The sequence below is a fragment of the Vanellus vanellus genome (genome assembly GCF_965231255.1).
Source record: "Vanellus vanellus genome assembly, contig: HAP1_SCAFFOLD_53, whole genome shotgun sequence".
NCBI classification, from domain to species: Eukaryota; Metazoa; Chordata; class Aves; order Charadriiformes; family Charadriidae; genus Vanellus; species Vanellus vanellus.
In genome coordinates this window covers 215,686-239,367 of record NW_028128477.1, presented here as the reverse complement: position 1 = coordinate 239,367, position 23,682 = coordinate 215,686, and the positions used below count along the sequence as shown (strand labels likewise).

Here is a 23,682-nt window from a genome sequence, read left to right as displayed (position 1 = left end):
CACTGTGCTGAGGACATCCCCTGTCATGATGGAGATGCCGTTATAGAGGTCAGCTGTGTCACAGAAGTGCTCATGGCCTGTCCCTGCCTGCAGTCACAGGACTACCACACAGCAGGACTGTGACCCCTGAGGCTTACACCTACACAAGGGCTCCAAAGGAGAGCGTGGGAGTGGCAAGAGAGCAGCTCTGGCAAGACCGAGGCTGGTGCGCCCTGGCAGTGGTGCTGTGCTGGGACTCGTTCCCCTCCACCTCTGCACACAGGCACTGCCCTGTGTCTTTACAGAGGTCTCAGAGGAAGGATCTAAGACAAACAAGTCACTGCAGGGTCCTTTCTTTTGTTTGAATACACAGAGAGCACTGCACCTGATTTACACAGTCTGTGGGTCAAATTCTACAGGTACACAATGAATTAGAAGTGGGAAGACTAATGAAATTTTGCTGAGCACAACATTATAACAAGAAAAACAAAGAAACACACACACACACAGCAAAAACCTGAGAAGACATTCTGGGCCTGTAAAGAGTTACACTCTGAATGCTGTGCAGAAGAAAACAGACACTCTATTGCTTCTGAAAAACATCCAACCATCATTTTTCTCAGAGCATCCTTGAGCTCCTGGTTCCTCATGCTGTAGATGAGGGGTTCACTGCTGGAGCCACCACAGAGTACAGCACTGACACCACCAGGTCAAGGGATAGGGAGGTGAGATAGACAGGGGCTTCAGTTGGGTAAACGCTGATGTGCTGACAAACAGAGGCCATGAGGAGGTGAGGGAGGAACATGGAAAAGACTTTGTGCTGCCCCTGCTCAGAGGGGATCCTCAGCACAGCCCTCAAGATCTGCACATAGGACACCACAACGAAAACAAAACCGCCAAATCCAAAAACGATACTAATCACAAGTACTGCATCTTCTCTGTGGTAGGTGTCTGAGCACGGGAGCTTGAGGATGTGGGGGATTTCACAGAAGAACTGGTGCAGGGCATTGCCCTGGCAGAGGGGAAGTGAAAATGTATTTGCCGTGTGCAGGAGGGAATAGAGAAACCCACTGCCCCAGGCAACTGCTGCCATACAGACACAAGCTCTGCTGCCCAGGAGGGTCCCGTAGTGCAGGGGACGGCAGATGGCAATGTAGTGTTTGTAAGCCATGACAGTGAGAAGAGAAAGCTCTGCTGCAACACAGAAAAAAAAAAAAAAAACAACAAACAACCAAACACCTGAACAGCACATCCTGAGTAAGAGATGGCCCTTGTGTCCCACAGAGAATTGGCCATGGCTTTGGGGAGAGTGGTGATGGAGCCCAGGTCAAGAACAGAGAGGTTGAGGAAGAAGAAGTACGTGGGGGTGTGGAGGCGGTGGTCGCAGGCAATGGCGGTGATGATGAGGACGTCTCCCAGGAGGGCAGCCAGGTAGATGGCCAGGAAGAGCCCGAAGGTCAAGAGCTGCAGCTCCCGAGTGTTTGCACATGCCAGAAGGAGGAACTGGGTATTGGAGCTGCTATTGAACAGCTACTCTGGGCATGGCGCACTGCTGAAAGAGAAGACATTGACAAGTTAAGGGAGACATCTTTGAGCCCATCCTGTGCTGTTTCCCAACAAATCCCCCGATAATGACTTCTTTTTTCTTTGGCATAATTTCCTCCATTTCTGGGAGGACATGTGTTGAAGGACATGTGTCTGAACAACGTGTGTTGGGCACAAGGACTGAAGGACAGCAGTAAAATGATGAGGCTTCTGGGTCAATACTTCCTTCAGTGAAAACCCTGACACAGGGTCCCAGCCTTCCTTTCCACAAAACCCTTCCGGAGGGGATGATGGCCACAGGGCCATGGTCTCATTGCAATTACAGAGACATGGTGGGATAGCTCTCAGGACTGGAATGCTGTCACGGACGGCTATGTACTGTTTCGGAAAGACAGGCCAGCAGGGTGAGGTGGTGGAGTTGCTTTCTACAAGACAGAGCAACTGGAATGTCTTGAGCTCTGCCTGCAGCTGGATGAAGAACGTGTTGAGAGCTTATCGTTAAGAATTAAGGGACAGGCGATGTGGGAGACACTGCTGTGGGTGTTTACTACAGACCACCAGATCAGGAAGAGGAAGTTGATGAGGCCTTCTACAGACAGCTGGAAATAGCCTCATCGTCACAGGCCCTGGTTCTCACGGGGGACCTCAGCCACCCCGATATTTGCTGGAAAAGGAACATAGCCAGGCACACAGAGTCCTGGAGGTTTCTGCAGAGCATTGATGAGAACTTTTTGACACAGTTGGTAGAGAAACCAACGAGGAGAGGTGCGCTGCTGGACGTATTACTGACAAATAAAGGAGGACTAGTTGGGGATGTGTAGGCTGGGGGTAGCCTTGGCTGCAGTGACCATGAGATGGTGGAGTTCCGGATCCTGCTTGGAAGAAGCAGGGCAAAAAGTAGAATTACAAGCCTGGATTTCAGGAGAGCTGACTTTGGCCTCTTCAAAGACATACTTGGAGGAATCCCATGGGCAAAGGCTTTGGCAGGAAGGGGGGTGGAGGAGAGCTGATTAATAGAAAAGCTCCACTTCCTCCAAGCTCAAGATGAGTGCATGCCTATGAGTAATAAATCAGGCAGAGGAGGCAGGAAATCTGCATGGACAAGCAAGGACCTTCTGGAAAAACTCAGGTGCGAGAGGGAAGTTTAGAGAATGTGGAAAAAGGGAGTGGCGACTTGGGAGGAGTATATAAACATTGCGAGAGTATGTAGGGATGCAACGAGGAAGGCTGAAGCGCATGTGGAAATAAACCTGGCCAGGGATGTCAAGGACAATAAGAAGGGCTTCTCCAAGTACATCAGTAGTAAAAGGCAGACCAGGGAAAATGTGGGCCTGCTACTGAATGAGGTGGGTGCCCTGGTGATGGAAGATGCAAAGAAGTTGCAGTTACTGAATGCCTTCTTTGCTTCAGGCTTTACTGCTAAGGCCGGCCCTCAGCAATCCCAGACCCAGGAGCGAAGAGAAAGAGTCTGGAAAAAGGAGGACTTTCCCTTGGTTGAGGAGGATCGGGTTAGAGATCATTTAGGCAAACTTGACACCCACCGCCCTGATGGGATGAACCCAGGGGTGTTGAGGGACCTGGCAGATGTTATTGCAAAGGTGCTCTCCATCATCTTTGAATGGTCACGAGGGACAGGAGAGGTGCCTGAGGACTGGAGGAGAGCCAAAGTCATGCCATTCTTCAAAAAGGGCAGGAAGGAGGACCGAGGAAACGGCAGGCCAATCAGCGAGACCTGGAAAGGCTGGAGAGCTGGGTGGAGAGGAACATCATGAAATTCAACGAGGGCAAATGTAGAGTCCTGCACTCTGGGAGGAAAAATGCCATGCACCAGTAAAGGTTGGGTGTTCACCTGCTGCAAAGCAGCTTTGCTAAGAGGGACCTGGGAGGCCTAGTGGACAATAAGTTGACCATAAGCCAGCAATGTGCCCTGGTGGCGAAGAAGGCCTATGGTCTCCTGGGGTGCATTATAAAAGAGTGTGGCCAGCAGGTGGAGGGAGGCTATCCTTCCCCTCTGCTCTGCCCTGGTGAAAACACATCTGGAGTACTGTGTCCAGTTCAAGAAACACAGGGAACCACTGGAAAGAGTCCAGTAGAGGGCTACAAAGATGTTCAGGGGACTGGAGAACTTCTCTTATGAGAAACAGCTGAGAGAGCTGCGTCTGTTGAGCCTGGAGAAGAGAAGGCTGAGAGGGGATCTCCTCAATGCTTATCAATATCTAAAGGACGGGTGTCAAGAGGATGGGGCCAGACTCTTTTCTGTGCTGCCCAGCAACAGGACAAGGGGAAACGGGCACAAACTGGAACACAGGAAATTCCATTTGAACACAAGGAAAAATGCATTTACTTTGAAGGCACCAAAGCACTGGAAAAGGCTGTCCAGAGAGGCTGTGGAGTCTCCTTCCGTGGAGATATTCAAAAGCAGCCCGGCTGCATTCCTGTCCAACCTGCTGTAGGTGACCCTACTTTGGCACGGGGGTTGCACTAGACGATCTACGAGGGTTCCTTCCAACCCCTACCATTCTGTGATCCTGTGATTCTGTGATCTTCTATGTTTTCTGTTGGCCAAAGGGATTCCCCACCAGTGCCCACGGATGCTGCCCTGTCTCTCAAAATTGCTCCATTAGAGCTTGCAGTTCCCTGCACGTGTCCTGAACCACCTCTGGCACCTCAAATGTCACCTGGTGTTTGCATCGGAAAAGCTCCCTCCTGGCCTCTGTCTCCATTGCTCACAGGGCAGCTCAGAGAAGGAGCTCACTCCGATTTTGGGCAGCTGAGCTGAGGCAAGAGGAATCCTCCCTCTGGTGGGTCTGTGGGGTGCACTAGAGAAGATGAATGTCCCTCCGGCCTCAGAAACACTGCTGAGAGCTGAGGTGCCTCATTGACTTGGCTCAATCCCTGCCCTGCACCGGTGGGAATGATCCCTGGCCTGTCACTCCCTCTGTGCCATGCCTGCATTTCCCCTCTGGAAACTCCCACTACTGCACTTTGCTCAGTTTCATCAAAGTTCATTCTTCATTAATTTAGGTCACTTTCACTGCAATGCCATAGATAGAGCATATAGTGGTAATTTAGCAATAAATATCATATCATTTGATTCATTTGCCATTCTCACCAAAATCAAATCCCCTTGAGGAACACATTGGTCATCCCCATCGTCCCGCATCACCCACCAAGTGCACTCAGGGCCTTAAAATAAAGAAATCCAACAGATAATTTTGCCTTTGCCTGTGTCAGGAATATCCCAGACTGTCTTCCTGAACATATTCAGATCCTCAAATGTTCCCTAACCAGGTGGCCTTTGCCAAATGTGTATCCCGACTTTTGAAGGTCCCACCACCCATGGCTCTCAGTGTAGTTTATAGCAGTCCGTTGTATTGTTTCATTTTCCCAGAGGCTCGTGCATGGTAGGGGATGTGATACACCCGCCCAATGCCATGCTCTTTGGCCCAGGTGTCTATGAGGCTGTTTGGAAATGAGTCCCACTGTCTGACTCAATTCTCTCTGGGGTGCCATGTTGCCATCAGACTTGCTTTTCAAGGCTCAGGATAGTTGTTCTGGGCGGTGGCATGGGTCACAGGGTGTGTTTCCAGCCGTCCGGTGCTTGCTTCCACCGTTGTGAGCACGTGGCGCTTGTCTTGGCGGGTTTGATGGAATGTGATAGAACCAATCTGCCAGGCCTCCCCGTATTGATATTTCAGCCAACGTCCTCCATATCAAAGAAGCTTTAACGGCTTGGCTTGCTTAAATGCAGCACACGTTTCACATTCGTGGATAACCTGTGAAATAGTGAACGTGATCAAGTCCACCCCCTGGTCACGAGCCCATCTATATGTCTCATCTCTTCCTTGATGGCTTGAGGCGTCATGGGCCCACCAAGCTATGAATAGTTCACCCTTACGTTGCCAGTCCATGTCCACCTGAGCCACTTCAATCTTAGCAGCCTGATCCACCTGCTGGTTGTTTTGATGTTCCTCAGTGGCCTGACCCTTGGGTACGTGGTCATCTACATGATGTACTTTCACAACCAGATTCTCTATCTGGGCAGCAATGTCTTGCCACAGTTCAGCCGCCCAGATGGGTCTACCTCTGCACTGCCAGTTGCTCTGCTCCCACTGCTGTAACCACCCCCACAGAGCATTTTCCACCACCCATGAATCAATATAGAGGTAAAGCACCAGCTGCGAGGGGGCTCACAGCCGGTCCCGGGTCACCCCTGCGCCTGTGATTTCACTTTGGGGCACATTCCAGAGCCACCAGACAGGCAGGGGTTGGGAGACGGTGTTGGAGTGAGGGCACGGACAAAGCGCTGTAGCACCTCCAGGAGAAGCACTTTCCACTGCCACAGGCTGTGATGTGGGCGATAGCTTGGCTCCCAGCGACACTCATCCTCACCCAGGGAGAGGAAGATGAGTGCTGTGCTTTGCACCATCTTTAGTGAGCTTTGCCTGGAGGAGAGACTCTGTGATGTGGTTATCAGTGTGGGTGGCATTGAGTTCAGTGGTCACAAGAACATCCTCTGTAGCTGCAGTCAATAGTTCAGGTCAGTGCTTGGAACAAGAGGGGATGGGGACACACAGCATTTCCCAGGCTGTGTCACGCTGCCTTAGTGTCCCTCCAGTGCTTCCCTCGGCATGAAAACTCTCCTCCAGCACTTCCCCACAGTCCTGGTGCCTCCCTGGACACTGGAATTCATCCCCAACCCAAGATCTCACAGCAGCACTGGAAGCGGTGTCTGACGAACCCCCCGATGCGGTGCAGGGCTGGAGCGTGGCCAGCCGGGCTTGTCTGCCGTGGGGCGGGAGGTGTTCCTTCCCCACACAGCGCCATTCTCTGGTGGTCTCGTTGAAGCAACGGGGGCACTGGCCCTGTGGCTCTCTGTGCACAGCCGGAGGCGGTGACTCCTTGTTAAAACAACCGGCTCGTAACACATGAATTAATAAGCCCCACGGCCTCCCAGCGTGGCTACTGCTCGTGACCAAATTGGTGCCCCAGGTAGGAGGCACAGGGGATAACGGGGTCCGGGTTTAATGCAGAAAGATGCTTTTCCCCCAGCACTGCTTTGCTTTGAAAAAAGCCCTGAAAAGGGCTTTGTTTTCCACCCGCTGGAGCAATGCCGGGAAGGTCGTCTATAAAATCCCCGGCACTTCACCTGAAATGATGCGGCTCATTATCGACTACGCCTACACCGGCACAGTACCGGTCACGGCCGACAACATTGAACGTTTGCTGATAGCGGCCGACCAGTTCAACGTCATGGGCATCGTCAGACTGTGCTGCGAGTTCTTAAAGTCCCAGCTGTGCTTGGAGAACTGCGTCGGCATCTGGAGATTCACCGAGTATTACTACTGCCTTTATTATTGACTTTATTATTGACCTGCGAGAAGACGCCCATGCTTTCATCCTCCATCACTTGGAGGGGGTGACCAGGGTGTCGAGAGAGTTTCTGCAGCATTCCGTCAAAGACCTCCTGTGTGTCCTGCAGAAGGAGGAGCTCAGTGGGAAAGAAGAGGCCGTGTTCAAGGCTGTTCTGCAATGGATGGCTCACGACCTGCAGAACAGGAGGCAGCAGGTTGCAGTCTTGCTGGGCAAGGAAGAGTGGAGTGGGGGACAGAGGGCATTTATTTAAAACAAAAAAAGTCTAGGTTATTCTTAGCTTAGAAAAAATAAACTCAGCATTTTCGACAGTAAGGACTTTGCTTGAAACTTTTGAAATCCTGCCTTCACAAGGGTATAAATTTGAAGTTCATATTCACTGTACATACACGCCACTCACCCAAATCCCATTGCTTGTTAGCACGTGCATGGTTTCCGAAGGCACACACACTGACACTGACACTATGGAAATGATCAGGTATGTGTTGTCTATGAGTGCCCAGGCCACAGTTGTGTGAGGCATTGCACAAGCATCGGAAATCCTTGCCCAAAAGAGTTTGCAAACCACCCGTTCCTTTCGACTGGGCTCGAAAGGGGGACCATCTTGCATAGGGGAGGATGGCACATCGCTCTCATGTTCTTGAGGCAGTCCTATTCGAGTCATGGTTTCAGTCAGAGTCCTTCCTGAATGATCATTGCCTGGGAGGACAATTTGATTTCTTCCTCTAAGGCTGTCATACTGCCTGCCCTCATTAATGGCTTTTTCTAATTCTCTTGGCACATTTGCAGTATCCCTGATCATTGCCTGGGAGGACAGCACCATAAAGGCAGTCAAGTGCCTTCTGGGCCACCCCTGGGGACAATTCTCGGCCTTCGAGGATAACATCATGAAAACTGCAAATGGGATTGGGTCAAGGGCAGCTTTGGCTGCAGTGACCTTGAGGTGGCAGAGTCTGGGATCTTTAAGGTGGCTAGGAGAGCGCACAGTAAGCTCGCTATCCTGGACTTCAGGAGATAGACATTGGCCTCTTCAGGGATCTGCTTGGTGAACTACATTGGGACAAAGCCCTGGAAAGAAGAGGGGGCCATGAAAGTTGGCTAATATCCAAGCGCTACCTCTGCCAAGCTCAGGAGCAACACATCCCGGCAAAGAGGAAGTCAGGCAAAGACAGCAGGAGGCCTGCGTGGATGACCAAGGAGGTCCTGGTCAATCTCAAAAAGGAAAAGGAAGCCTACAGAGGGTGGAAGCAAGGACAGGTAGCCTGGGAGGAATTGTCCGAGCAGCGAGAGATCAGGTTAGGAAAGCTAAAGCCCAGGTAGAGGTAAATCTGGCCAGGGACATGAGGGGCAACAAGAAAGCCTTCTATAGGTATGTGGGTGACAAAAGGAAGACTAGGGAACACGTGGGCCCACTCGGGAAGGAACCAGGAGACATGGTAACCCAGGACATGGAGAAGGCTGAGATACTCAGTGACTTCTTTGCCTCAGTCTTCCCTGGAAAGGGCTCTAGTACTGGAATAGTCCTCTCCCAGTCACTTCCCAGCACTCCCCAGCCCCTGCACAGCTCTGCCCACCTCCCCTGCTCTCTCCCCAGGACAACCCAGCCCAGCAGCCCAGTCTGGACTGGCCCCACAGCACTGCCCACCGCAGGCTGATGCAGAGCTCTGGGCACTCACCGCACAGCCCCAGCTCCTCCCAAGGGCACAGCAGCTCCTGGGGGCAGACAAGGAGGTCAGCCTGCCCATCAGCACCGGGGCTCGTGCTGGTGCTGAGGGAATGAGAAAAAAGAGGCTGGTCACTCTCTGCTTCTCTGGAATTCATATTGTGCCTCATTCCAAGCCCTGACTGAATTTGCCCCCTTCTCTCCCCAGTCAGCCCCATGCCCCAGGACAGCACAGCAGACCTGGCCCTGGGGTTCCCTCAGGCACCTCCTGCGTCTCCCCACTCTCCCCTCCCTGTGCCTGATGAGTCCCTGCTGACTCCCTCGGCACTGCAGCGTCCTTGTGCGTGGACACATTGATTCAGTGCTTTATATTGGTGGACTTCACCTTGGAGGGTGTTTCACCTTCGGAGTCTCCATCCATTCTCGTCCAAGGGCAAGTGTTGAGTCCCTAATCCTGCACCTCCTCCCCCCTAAAAGATTCATTTCCAGAATGTCCTTTATATGCCATCAGTCCTGTCATACATGAAGAAGACTGAGGAGAGAATGGGAGCTCATGGACCGTCTCCCCTGCCATTGGGCACCAAGAAGAGCGCTTTTAAATCCAGAATATTTGGTGCAGTGGAACCCAATAGTACCATCAGCTTAGCTCCAGAAACATTGAAAAGACAAGAAGAGACTCATTAAAATATTGATTCCTTGAACGTGTTCTTGGAAGGAACTTTGGAGGAACACCCCATCCTTCAGGCACTGCACTTGGGAGATGCCCTTTTATTGAAGAGCTGTTATCTCTCAGGCCACACCTGACTCTGTGTTGTGCAAGGGTCAGACACAGTAGGATCAAGCCTAAAGACAAGCAGTGTAAACTCAGAAAAATATCTATAATCAGGATTATCACAAGAGAAAAAAGCAGACTCACAGCCTAAGATAAGCCTTGGGCAATGTGCGTGGAAGGGGCAGCAGGTTATTGTCAGTGAAACAGCGTCCATTGGGCCTGTTTCCGCAGGGCATCCTTGAGCTCCTGGTTCCTCATGCTGTAGATGAAGGGGTTCATTGCTGGAGGCACCACCGAGTACAGAAATGACACAACCAGGTCCAGAGATGGGGAGGAAATGGAGGGGGGCTTCAGGTGGGCAAACACTCCAGTACTGATAAAGAGGGAGACCACGGCCAGGTGAGGGAGGCACGTGGAAAAGGCTTTGTGCCGTCCCTGCTCAGAGGGGATCCTCAGCACCGCCTTCAAGATCTGCACATAGGACACCACAATTAAAACAAAACACCCAAAGGCTAAACAGGCACTAACCACAATCAGCCCAACTTCCCTGTCGTAGGAGTGTGAGCAGGCGAGCTTGAGGATGTGGGGGATTTCACAGAAGAACTGGTGCAGGGCATTGCCCTGGCAGAGGGGAAGTGAAAATGTATTGGCCGTGTGCAGGAGAGAATTGAGAAACCCACTGCCCCAGGCAGCTGCTGCCATGCGGACACAAGCTCTGCTGCCCAGGAGGGTCCCGTAGTGCAGGGGATGGCAGATGGCAATGTAGCGGTCATAGGCCATGACGGTGAGAAGAGAATATTCTGTTGACATAAAAAGGAGTACAAAAAAGAGCTGGACAGCACAGCCAGAGTAAGAGATATCCTGGGTGTTCCAGAGGGAATTGGCCATGGCTTTGGGGAGAGTGGTGGAGATGCAGCCCAGGTCTATGAGGGAGAGGTTGAGGAGGAAGAAGTACATGGGGGTGTGGAGGCGGTGGTCACAAGCGATGGCAGTGATGATGAGTCCGTTTCCCAGGACGGCAGCCAGGTAGATGCCCAGAAAGAGCCCAAAGGTCAAGAGCTGCAGCTCCCGTGTGTCTGCAAACTCTGTGAGGAGGAAGTGGGTGATGGAGCTGCTGTTGGACATTTTCTGCCTCTGGGCAGGGGCACCTCTCCAAGGAGGAAAACAGAGTAAGTCAATGCAGACTTCTGTAAGAAAAATGAAAGCCATTTCCCGTAGGCTCTGTCTCTGTTGCATACACTCCCTTTTCCTTTTCCAGGAGACCTTCCTCACGTCCATGGCTGGAGCTCTGGTTGGCGTTGGCTGCCTGTGCCGTGAGGAGCAGGGTGCTGCCCAGTGGCTGCCGAGGAGTCAGCCCTGCTCTGCAGCAGGGAGTTCATAGGGAGGGTGGTGGCAGGAGCCAGTCCTGGTGTTCTGCTTTGGCTGAGGAACCCACACCTAATGCAGATGGGCTTTTCAACATCTGAACACTCACTGCTATGGAACAGGGATGGCCGAAGGCAGTTGGAGAGGTTTGGGGTATTTTACAGCTCCCCCACCTCCCCTGGGCACTGTTCTTGGATGTCAGAAACCCTCAGCATTTGTGCTGCACTCCAGGAGAACAGAGTGAGTGCTGTGAGACATGAGGATTGCCTGGGGCAGAGAGCAGAGTCAGGGGAGATGGTTTGTCCCTCCATCTTGCACCGTCATGAGATGGAGGGGGATTACCCTCTTCTATTATGCAATCAGACACTGCTGAGAGCAGAAGGATCAATCTCAGACCATGAAATGTCTCACCCTTTCTCAAGGTCTCAGCAGCCCACCTCTAGCCAAGGACACCCACAGCTCATTTCACCCACCCAACAGCATTTCCTCAGTCACAGAGTCTCTGTGTTTCTCTGTGGGGCTTTCCGATAACACAAAGGTGCTATGGGACAGGTTGGCATCCTGGAGGGCAGCTCAGAGCTTCCATGGACACCCAAAGGACTTACCCAATTTTGGGGATCTCAGTGAGAGATTTAGCAGGGGCTAAAGAGCAGGTGCCACAGATCCCGCTGAGACTGGAACAGGGATGCTGATGCTGTCTGTAGCCCCCAGAGCTGGAAACCAAAGACACAGACTCAGGAAAGCTCCTTATCTCTACAGGGTCCCTCCTTTGATCTTTCATTTGAAAGTCCTCTTGGTCATGTGCCACTGCCCACCCAGCAACCAAGAGAAGAAACAGCAAAAGAAATTTACCTTCACATTAAGGGAACTCATTAAGGGAACATCTTGAAAAGTCCCTCCAGGAATGACCAGAGGTCATCTGGAGGTGTAAAGAGCCCTGACCCACACAGCACCCTCTTCAAAGCAGAAGGACATTGCCCAGCCTGCCCGGCACACGGCCCCCAGGCTGCAGGGACCCTGCTGGCAAGGACAGCCCTGCCCACCCCTGCCTGCACACCCACCTTCACAGCCCTTCGACCGTTCCTGGGAGAAGGCAGCCGTCATGCCCTGTGCCTCTGATGGTGAAGCAGGGAAGCCCCAATGTAGAGAATGTCCTCTTCTTCCACAGTAGAGAAGTTGTGAGCGTCCTCCTGAAAGATCCCACGGGCTGTGGGAGGTGCCAGCTTTTGGAGATCTCTCCAGCTACTGCAGCTGCTCTGCTTTGGGAAGAGTTCTCCCCCCACTCACCCTCAGCATCCTCCCTCTCCAGACTGCCTTCAACCTCTCTCTGCCTCCCTGCTCTGCCCTCGCTGCCTGCAGGCAGTGCCCTCAGCCCTGCTGCGCTGTGCAGAGGAGCTGCTCCTGGGCAGAGCTGTCTCTCTGCAGCGCTGCCCGCTTGCCAGGAGCTCCCTCCGTCCCAGCAGCCCGGCCCAGCTCAGCAGCAGAGGACCAGCTGTGGCTTTCTCTGCCTCCTCCCCGCACTGCCCCAATCCCTCGAGGTGTCCCTGCGCCTCCAGGGCTGACAGCTCCTCCAACGCAGCGGGGTCTCTCCTGGGGAGCAGAGTTTGAAGCACAATGAAGTCATCACTGACTGTCTCTTTCTGAACCCTGAATGGACTGATTCCTGCAGGTGGAATTGTCTGCCAGGTTGTGCGGACCTACAGGAGGTGTCCATGTTCCCCTCTGGAAACCCCCATTCCTGCCCCATTGCCAGGCAGGGCACTGAGGCAGTGATGGGCCAGGGATCATTCCCACCGGTGCAGGGCAGGGATTGAGCCAAGTCCATGAGGCATCTCAGCTCTCAGCAGTGTTCCTGAGGCCGGAGGGACATTCATCTTCCCCGGTGCACCCCACAGACCCACCAGAGGGGGAATTCCTCTTGCCTCAGCTCAGCTGCCCTAAATCGGAGTGAGCTCCTTCTCTGAGCTGCCCTGTGAGCAATGGAGACATAGGCCAGGAGGGAGCTTTTCCAATGCAAACACCAGGTTACATTTGAGGTGCCAGAGGTGGTTCAGGACATGTACAGAGAACTGCAAGCTCTAATGGAGCACTTTTGAGAGACAGGGCAGCATGTGTGTGCACTGGTGGGGAATCCCTTTGGCCAACAGAAAACATAGAAGATCACAGAATCACAGGATCACAGAATCACAGAATTGTAGGTGTTGGAAGGAACCCTCGGAGATCATTTAGTGCAACCCCCCCGCCAAAGTAGGGTCACCTAAAGCAGGTTGGACAGGAATGCAGCTGGGCGGCTTTTGAATATCTCCACAGAAGGAGAATCCACAGCCTCTCTGGACAGCCTGTTCCAGTGCTTTGGTGCCCTCAAAGTAAAGACATTTTTCCTTGTGTTCAGATTGAATTTCCTGTGTTCAGATGGAATTTCCCGTGTTCCAGTTTGTGCCCGTTTCCCCTTGTTCTGTCACTGGGCAGCACAGTCTGGCCCCATCCTCTTGACACCCGTCCTTTAGAAACTGATAAGCATTGAGGAGATCCCCTCTCAGCCTTCTCTTCTCCAGGCTCAACAGACGCAGCTCTCTCAGCTGTTTCTCATAAGATAGGTGCTCCAGACCCCTGAACATCTTTGTAGCCCTCTACTGGACTCTCTCCAGTAGTTCCCTGTGTTTCTTTCACTGGGGTACCTAGAACTGGCCACACTACTCCAGATTCGGCCTCAGCAGGGCAGAGCAGAGGGGAAGGATGAGTTCCCTTCACCTGCTGCCCACACTCTTTTGTAATGCACCCCAGGAGACCATAGGCCTTCTGGCCCACCAGGGCACATTGCTGGCTTATGGTCAACTTATTGTCTACCAGGACTCCCAGGTCCCTCTCAGCAAAGCTGCTTTGCAGCAAGTGAACCCCCAACCTTTACTGGTGCATGGGGTTTTTCCTCACCAGGTGCAGGACCCTAAACTTGCCCTCGTTGAACTTCATGATGTTCCTCTCCACCCAACTCTCCAGCCTTTCCAGGTCTCACTGACCAGCCTACCGTTTCCTCGGTCATCCTTCTTGCCCTTTTTGAAGACTCGCGTGACGTTGGATTTCCTCCAGTCCTCAGGCACCTCTCCTGTCCCCCTGTGACCTTTCAAAGATGGTGGAGAGCGCTATCGTAATAACATCTGTCAGGTCCCTCAACACTCCTGGGAGTGACCCATCAGGGCGGTGGGTGTCAAGTTTGCCTAAATGATCTCTAACCCGATCCTCCTCAACCAAGGGAATGTCCTCCTTTTTCCAGACTGTTTCTCTTCGCTCCTGGGTCTGGGATTGCTGAGGGCCGGCCTTAGCAGTAAAGACTGAAGCAAAGAAGGCATTCAGTAACTGCACCTTCTCTGCATCCTCCGTCACCAGGGCACCCACCTCATTCAGTAGCAGGCCCACATTTTCCCTGCTCTGCCTTTTACTACTGATGCACTTGGAGAAGCCCTTCTTATTGTCTTTGACATCCCTTGCCAGGTTTAATTCCAAGTGGGCTTCAGCCTTCCTCGTTGCATCCCTACGTACTCTCGCAATGTTTATATACTCCTCCCAAGTCGCCACTCCCTTTTTCCACATTCTCTAAACTTCCCTCTCACACCTGAGTTTCTCCAGAACGTCCTTGCTTGTCCATGAAGATTTCCCGCCTCCTCTGCCTGATTTATTACTCATAGGCATGCATCCATCTTGAGCTTGGAGGAAGTGGAGCTTTTCTATTAATCAGCTCTCCTGCACCCCCCTTCCTGTAACAGCCTTTTCCCGTGGGATTCCTCCAAGTATGTCTTTGAAGAGGTCAAAGTCAGCTCTCCTGAAGTCCGGGCTTGTAATTCTACTTTTTGCCCTGCTTCTTCCACTCAGGATCCGGAACTCCACCATCTCATGGTCACTGCAGCCAAGGCTACCCCCAGCCTTCACATCCCCAACTAGTCCTCCTTTATTTGTCAGTAATACGTCCAGCAGTGCACCTCTCCTTGTTGGTTTCCCCACCAACTGTGTCAGAAAGTTCTCATCAATGCTCTGCAGAAACCTCCGGGACTGTGTGTGCCTGGCTGTGTTGTTTCCAGCAAATATCGGGGTGGCTGAGGTCCCCCGAGAGAACCAGGGCCTGTGACCATGAGGCTATTTCCAGCTGTCTGTAGAAGGCCTCATCAACTTCCTCTTCCTGATCTGGTGGTCTGTAGTAAACACCCACAGCAGTGTCTCCCACATAGCCTGTCCCTTAATTCTTAACGATAAGCTCCCAACACGTTCTTCATCCAGCTGCAGGCAGAGCTCAAGACATTCCAGTTGCTCTGTCTTGTAGAAAGAAACTCCACCACCTCACCCTGCTGGCCTGTCTTTCCGAAACAGTACATAGCCGTCCGTGACAGCATTCCAGTCCTGCGAGCTATCCCACCATGTCTCTGTAATTGCAATGAGACCATGGCCCTGTGGCCATCATCCCCTCTGGAAGGGTTTTGTGGAAAGGAAGGCTGGGACACTGTGTCAGGGTTTTCACTGAAGGAAGTATTGACCCAGAAGCCTCATCATTTTACTGCTGTCCTTCAGTCCTTGTGCCCAACACATATTGTTCAGACACATGTCCTTCAACACATCTCCTCCCAGAAATGGAGGAAAGTATGCCAAAGAAAAAATTATCAGGGGATTTGTTGGGAAAGAGCACAGGATGGGCTCAAAGATGTCTCCCTTAACTTGTCAATGTCTTCTCTTTCAGCAGTGCGCCATGCCCAGAGTAGCTGTTCAATAGCAGCTCCAATACCCAGTTCCTCTTTCTGGCATGTGCAGACACTCGGGAGCTGCAGCTCTTGAGCTTCTGTGGATCTTCCTGGGCATCTACCTGGCTGCCCTCCTGGGAGACGTCCTCATCATCACCGCCATTGCCTGCGACCACCACCTCCACACCCCCATGTACTTCTTCTTCCTCAACCTCTCTGTTCTTGACCTGGGCTCCATCACCACTCTCCCTAAAGCCATGGCCAATTCTCTGTGGGACACAAGGGCCATCTCTTACTCAGGATGTGCTCTTCAGGTGTTTGGTTGTTTGTTGTTTTTTTTTTTTTTTTTTTTTTCTGTGTTGCAGCAGAGCTTTCTCTTCTCACTGTCATGGCTTACAAACACTACATTGCCATCTGCCATCCCCTGCACTACGGGACCCTCCTGGGCAGCAGAGCTTGTGTCCACATGGCAGCAGTTGCCTGGGGCAGTGGGTTTCTCTATTCCCTCCTGCACACCGCCAATACATTTTCACTGCCCCTCTGCCAGGGCAATGCCCTGCACCAGTTCTTCTGTGAAATCCCCCACATCCTCAAGCTCCCGTGCTCAGACACCTACCACAGAGAAGATGCAGTACTTGTGATTAGTATCGTTTTTGGATTCGGCGATTTTGTTTTCGTTGTGGTGTCCTATGTGCAGATCTTGAGGGCTGTGCTGAGGATCCCCTCGGAGCAGGGGCAGCATAAAGTCTTTCCCATGTTCCTCTCTCACCTCCTCATGGCCTCTGTTTGTCAGCACATCAGCGTTTACCCAACTGAAGCCCCTGTCTATCTCACCTCCCTATCCCTTGACCTGGTGGTGTCCTTTCTGTACTCGGTGGTGCCTCCAGCAGTGAACCCCTCATCTACAGCATGACGAACCAGGAGCTCAAGGATGCTCTGAGAAAAATGATGATTGGATGTTTTTCAGAAGCAACAGAGTGCCTGTTTTCTTCTGCACAGCATTCAGAGTGTAACTCTTTACAGGCCCAGCCTGTCTTCTCAGGTTTTTGCTGTGTGTGTGTGTTTCTTTGTTTTTCTTGTTATAATGTTTTGCTCAGCAAAATTTTATTATTCTTCCCACTTCTAATTCATTGTGTACCTGTAGAATTTGACCCACAGACTGTGTAAATCAGGTGCAGTGCTCTCTGTGTATTCAAACAAAAGAAAGGACCCTGCAGCGACTTGTTTGTCTTAGATCCTTCCTCTGAGACCTCTGTAAAGACACAGGGCAGTGCCTGTGTGCAGAGGTGGAGGGGAATGAGTCCCAGCACAGCAGCACTGCCAGGGCGCACCAGCCTCGGTCTTGCCAGAGCTGCTCTCTTGCCACTGCCACGCTCTCATTTGGAGCCCTTGTGTAGGTGTAAGGCCTCAGGGGTCACAGTGCTGCTGTGTGGTAGTCCTGTGACTGCAGGCAGGGACAGGCCATGAGCACTTCTGTGACACAGCTGACCTCTATAACGGCATCTCCATTATGACAGGGGATGTCCTCAACACAGTGCTTGAAAGCTTCGGTCTTCTTCCAAAGTTGCTCTCAAGAACATGCCCAAGGAATAGACTCTAAAGAGCCTTGTTGCTTTGTTTGTTCTCTGTGGGCTCAGTGCGATGAGATTGTGGTCCCAGGATGGCCTTCTAGGGACTTAGGGCTGGTTCATGTGTTGCTTGTTGGTGGCCAGGGCCCATGCAGACAGTGAATGGTCTCCAACGAACCTGCCTGGGGCTCTGCAGCAGTTCATAGGGCTGATGGCAGAGCAGCGTTTTTTCTGGTGGGACTTGGGAGCTGCCAGAAGAGCACAAGGGATCTGCAGGGACAGCGTGTGCCAGGGAGTCAGCAGTGAATGGTCCCAACTGAGCACGAGCCTGTCCATTGTGGTGTCACCCACAGACAACACACCAAATCTGTGTATGAGCCTGCAAATGAGAGCTCTGCAGCCGCGAGGGAGACAGCTGGCACAGGGAAAGGAGTCTGGCAAGTGATTCATTTTACCCTCAGTGAACTTTCACAGACTGGATCCAGCGCAGCACCCAAACACATCTCACCGCACTGGAGTAAGGCAGGGTACCTCTCAGCACATTCCATGGCCACATAAGAGCTTGTGTGGGAGGTGCTCAGTGGCAGTGACCACCATCAGCTGGGTCTGCCTCCCAGCCTGACCAGCACAGCCCAGCAGAATCACCCCATTGGTCCTGGGCACCACAGCCCACTTGCTCTGCAGAGCAGCATCACCAGCTCGAGGGCTGTGGGGACCATGGGGACAGGGCGCAGCAATGACTGGCTGAGCCAGCACAGACGTGCTGACCTTGGGAAAAGGCTCTGTGGGCAGGTGGGATGTCCTGGGAGAAGAGCAGGGAACGGTGTGTGTGCAGGGGAGACATGGAAAGAGAAACACTTGGCTGTGAGTGCCAGCTTGGGCCAGGTTGCCCTGCGGCTGGGACAGCAGAAGCTGCCAGAGGAGCGCCGGGGCCAGGACTCTGTGCTTTCCTGGGGAGCGCCGCTGGTAACGGGGGCTGCACGCTTCCTGGGATGGGATCTCCAGGACAAGACAGCAGAAGAGACACTGCTACTTACTTCCGTTTCCTCCTTGCTGCAGGGCCCAACCAGACCGGGCTGCTCTGCTCGGCTGGGGAGAAGGTAGAGGAGTGGGGATTGCTGGGAAGGGGCTGGGACGGCTGGGCTCAGAAATGCTGGGGAAGGAGAAACACCAATGTACAGCTAAAGTGTGTGAGCGTGCAGGGTAGGGGCATACAGCAGTGTCCTCACACAGCCCGGGCTCCTGGGAGAGACACACAGGAGCAGCAGAGCAGGGTGATGTCTCTGCCTTTGTTCATGGGACACCCCAGGGAAGCTGCCCCGGGGCAATCGTCACAGGGCAGCCACTAACAAGCACCGCTTCCATCACTGCCCTCTCGCCCAGCTCAGAGAGGTTGTTCTTCCCTCCACAGAGGGACATTGAAAGACGAGGTGTGAAGACCGTGTTTGCGTTGTACAGAGGAGACAGAAGTATACACATTGCGTGCGGGTGGTAAGATGAACCCAAGTGAGCACAAACGCCATCAGCTGTTCTTAGGGGTGCCATGAAGGACTGTGGGACAGACGGTGTTTTTAGGTTTTTAGGTCAATTCACCTGGAGAGTAAGGTCCCCTGGGAAACCCTCTTAATGAAGCACTGGAACTGAGGTCCCCCTGTTCATTCTTCACGATTTGGGGCATCTCAGATGACTGAAGAGCAGGGGGACACACCACAGGGCTGAGGTGCCGGCCAGCCTCTGGCACTTGCAACAGGAGGCCAGGGAGACACTATGACTGCTGCAGTGCTCTGCCTCTGCCTATGGAAGGGAAGGACTCGTGTCTCCAAACACCCCTGTGTGTATGAGGAGTGCATGAGGCCAAATGAGGTGGGGACACCTCACAGCCCTGACATTTGTGTGACTGACTCCAGGAACAACCCACACTGTCCCAGTGAGGTTCATCTCACCTGCCTTGGACAGGCTCAGTACCAATTCCTCTGTCTGCTATGTTATCCCTCCTTGGCTTTCTGGCCAAGAAAGGGGAGGGGGACAATCAAACCTCCTTGATTCAGTTTCCCCTCCTGCAAATGGGGAACATCACCAACACTTTGACAAATCTCTTCATCCTCTCTTGTGACTTGCCCCGTATCTTCTTGCCTTAAAAGGCTGCCAGGCTCTTCCTTGTTGTGCATGATGGGAGGAGGAAGGCCAATGGGCATCAGCTGAAAAACATGAAGAAAATCTTTCTCCCCATCAAGATAGTCAAGCACTGGAGGAGATCTCTCAGAGAGCTTATGTCATCTCTATATTTCATGGAATCATAGAATGGTTTAGGTTGGAGGGGAATTTAAAAACCATCTACTTCCAACCCTACTGCCATAGGCAGGGACACCTCCCACTAGACCAGCTTGCTCAAAGCCCTTGAACACCTCCAGGGACGGGGCATCCACCACTTCCCTGGGCAACATGTTCCAGTGTCTCACCACCCTTGGAGTAATGAATTTGTTCTTAATATCTAATCTCTATCTCCCCTCTTTCAGTTTAAAACCATTACCCCTCATCCTATTGCTACACTCCCTGAAAACAGTGCCTCCCCAGCTCTCCTGTAGGCCCCCTTTAGGTACTGGAAGGGTCTATAACGTCTCCTTGAAGCCTTTTCTTATGCAGGCTGAACAACCCCAACTCTCTCAGCCTGTCTTCAGAGGAGAGGTGCTCCAGCCCTCTAATCATCTTTGTGAGCCTCCTCTGGACTCACGCCAACAGGTCCATGTCCTTTTTCTGTTGGAGGCTCCAGAGCTGGATGCAGTACTCCAGGTGGAGTCTCACAAGAGTAGAGTAGAGGGAAAGAATCACCTCCCTCGACCTGCTGGCCATGCTGCTTTTAATGAAGCTCAGGATGTGCTTGGCTTTCTGGGATGCAGGCACACATTTCTGGCTCATGTTGAGCTTCTCATCCACCAACACCTCCAAGTCCTTCTCCTCAGGGCTTCTCTCTATCCATTCTGCACTCAGCCTATATTTGTGCTTTGGTTGATTTCCTCTTGCAACTCTAAACTTCAAACATTTTTGGTGTTGTTATTCTCTTTGCTTGGTTTTGTCTTGTTTTAATAAGTGATTTCTCAGTGATTTTGTGCGCTGCCTTTGTTTGCAAAGGCAAGTGATCATAAAATTGGGGTGGGATGCAGTGGCAGGGACACGGGAGCGAGGTGCGAGTGTAGGTGCCTGGGACCCTCTGCCCAGGCTCCAGCTGCAGCTTCCCAGGGGCTCTGGTCTCCAGCAGCTCCTCTGGGACAGCGGCCAGGCCCAGGCAGGTGCTTCGGAGACACAGGGCCCTCTGGAGGTACCACTGGGTACTGATGGTCAGACAGCGGAGCGCTGCCTGGAAGCCTGAGACATTTTGACATGTGTATAAGCCCAACCTCATCAGCTAAAACAAGAGAATACTTTTAATAAACATTTGGTGTTCTCCCATGAGATGTAGATGAGGAGTTTTCAGGATGTCCATTGACAGAAAGACGAGAGCTACTGACCTTTCCCTTTCTTTGCATTGTCAGGACTCTCTCTCAGCCTCTGAATTTAATCTCCCTCACCTTTCACGTATTTCCACCTATCCTAAAGGAAGTGACCATGTCTGAAGGCACCTTTCCAGCAGTGCACGTGCACAGAAGCACTTGTGATTGCTCTCTACAATTCCCTTCCCCTTCCTCTTTCATCATTCAGACACCTCTCAACAATCCCACTGCTGCTTTGAGCTTCAGGCAGTTAAAATTTGACTGTCAGTAGTCTGTTGAATTCTGGGTTTAGGACATCTCTTCATTTGTTCTTATTTCCATAAGAACAGGCTCAAGAAGACTTTAGGTTCAACAAGGTTTCAGGTTCAACAAGGCCAAGTGCCAGGTCCTGCCCTTGGGTCACGACAACCCCATGGACACTACAGGCTTGGGGCAGAGGGGTTGAAAAGATGCCCGGCAGAAAAGGACCTGGGGGTGTTGGTGGACAGCCGCCTGAATATGAGCTGGCAGTGTGCCCAGGTGGCCAAGAAGGCCAACAGCATCCTGGCCTGTATCAGGAATAGTGTGGCCAGCAGGACTAGGGAACTGACCATACCCCTGTACTGGGCACTGGTGAGGCCCCACCACGAGTACTGTGTTCAGGTTTGGGCCCCTCACTACAAGAAGGACATTGAGGTGTTGGAGCGTGTCCAGAGAAAGGCAACGAAGCTGGTGAGGGGTCTGGAGGACAAATCTTATGAGGAGCGGCTGAGGGAACTGGGGTTGTTTAGCCTGGAGAAGAGGAGGCTGAGGGGAGACCTTATTGCTCTCTATAGTTCCCTGAAAGGAGCTTGTAGAGAGGTGGGGGCTGACCTCTTCTCCCTGGTGACAAGTGATAGGACAAGAGGAAATGGGTTCAAGTTATGCCAGGCAAGGTTTAGATTGGATATTAGGAATTTTTGTTTCACTGAAAGGGTTATCAAGCATTGGAATAGGCTGCCCAGGGAGGTGGTGGATTCGCCATGCCTGGAGGTGTTTAAAAGGGGGTAGATGTGGTACTTGGGGACATGGTTTAGAAGTGGTTCTGCCAGGGGAGGTTAATGGTTGGATTTGATGATCTTAAAGGTCCCTTCCAACCTCAACAATTCTATGATTCTATGATTCTATTCTATGAAATCCATGCTGATGTTTCTTGGACGTGTTCTTCTGTTATCGGTGCCCAGAAATATCACCAAGAAGGGCTCTGACTGATGGCACAACACTCCTCACCAAAGTGAGCTTGGACAGCCACTGGCTCCCTGGGTCGCACATTTGGACTCTTTCAAAGACAGGTGCTACACTTGCTTGTCCTCTCTCACCAGAGACCTCTGCCAATCCCATGACCTTTCAAAAGGGATATTCCAAAGAAATATTGATCTTCCCCTGTAACCTCATTACCACTCTTCTCCCTGTTACACACTGTGTGTACTTTCTCTAATCTTTCAGATTCTTACCCTTCTCCTGAGACAATGCTCATTTCTAAAGTCATCTTTGCAGATGCAGACTCTCTGGGCAAAGGCCCTTTCCATTCTTCGCCAGTTTTCTCCTCCCCTTACTCTTTCTTCACTCAGATACCTCTCACCTGTGCTGCTGCTTTGACTTTCAAGGAGTTCAAAGCTTGCCTGTCTTTCAACAATCTAATTGTCTCCTCAGCCAACTCCTTAATTGTGTTTATATGTCTTGTCTATCTACCTTCCTAAACTCTTTCTCATAAGAACTCCCTTGTAGAAAGGCAGCCTCATTAGAGGTAGCTTGTCCTGAGCGTGTGATTGCGGACTGTGTGTTATTGTTTAGGAAATCTGATTATGCTTTACTTTTCTTGTCTTACAAACAGGAAAAGTTCTCCTGCGCCTGGGTGCAGCCAGGGCTCTGAGGAGCGCAGGTGGGAGATGGGGCAATGGAGCTGTGACATCCAGCTGCAGACTTCAGTGGAGAAGTCTGATGCAAGGACCAGGGGTGTCAGTCCCAGGTGGCCAATGTCAGAAATGGGGAGGGTGGGGAGGTGAGGAGCAAAGTTGTCCTACAGTGTCAGACCTCCAGGGACTGCTTCTCCTCCCTGTCCAGACCCCCTGAAGGGACACCCTGTATCCAGAACAATCAGAGAATGCTTCTATCCTAATCGTAAGTGATAATCAGGAGTAATACATTATACCCTTAAAAATAAAAAAAAAGACATTTTTCTTCGGTGCGCTTTGAAATCTCCTCCTTAACTACACTCTGAAACCTCTCTAATTGGCTGTACAAGTCTTGAAGATTTGAAGAAAATTACAAGAACGATGAACACCTTGTTAGGGCTTTCTGTCTTTTAATGAGCCCCACGGTGTATTTGGTGCTGAGTCCATGAGCCTCAGGCACTGAGAGAAGATTGAACAAAGTGCTCCAGAAGTCCAAGTCAGAAGCAAAGTACCTTGAAGCCTTGATTGGCCCCACGGAGGGTCGTTACTGCCAAAGCCTCCCCAGGGACTCGTTAGAGGAGATAACTGGAGGCTGTGGCTGCAGGTAGGCAAAGACACTGTGCAGGTGGCTGTAATGCTGAGGAACCCCTTGGCTTGGTTGATGCAGCAGAAAGGCCAAACCTTGACCCTCAGGCCCTGGGAAGGCAAGTCCTGCCCCTCACTGGTGGCTCAGGGCTCTTCCTGGTGGCCGTGGGGTGTGAGGGTGAGCGAGGCTGAGTGTAGGAAAATTCTGTGACACCTCCTGCCCTCCCAAAAAGGGGCAACGACAAAACAAAATCCAGAGTCCCAAAAGAATCACAGAATCATTGAGAATTGCAAAAGACCTTTAAGATCATAGAGTCCAACTGTAAACCTAACACTGCCGAGTCCACCACTAAACCATGTCCCTGTGTGCCACATCTGCACATCCATTAAATACCCCCAGTGATAGTGACTCAACCACTTCCCTGGGCCGCCTGTTCCAGTGCTCGAAAGCCCTTTAGCGGAAGAAATTTTTCCTAATACGCAATGTAAATCTCCCCTGGAGAAACTTGAGGCTATTTCCTCAAGTCCTCTCTCTCATTACTTGGGAGAAGAGACCAACCCCCACCTTGCTACAACGTCCTTTCAGGGAACTGTAGAGAGCGAGAAAGTCTCCCCTCAGCCTCCTCTTCTCCAGTCTGAACAACCCCAGTTCCCTCAGCTGCTCCCCACAAGACTTGTCCTCCAGACCCCTCACCAGCTTCGTTGCC

General features: G+C 52.0%; 1 protein-coding gene across 1 annotated transcript in view; it reads right to left on the bottom strand.

The window, feature by feature from the left end:
• Positions 1-645: 645 nt before the first annotated feature.
• LOC309684316 (olfactory receptor 14C36-like) overlaps positions 646-23,682 on the bottom strand; it is a gene marked incomplete at both ends in the record, with an annotated part of 204,552 nt that continues 181,515 nt past the window's right edge. Inside the window, one exon of the mRNA XM_082500251.1 lies at positions 646-651. Within this exon, the coding sequence (XP_082356377.1) occupies positions 646-651 (6 nt within the window). The remainder of the gene's footprint in view (positions 652-23,682) is intronic.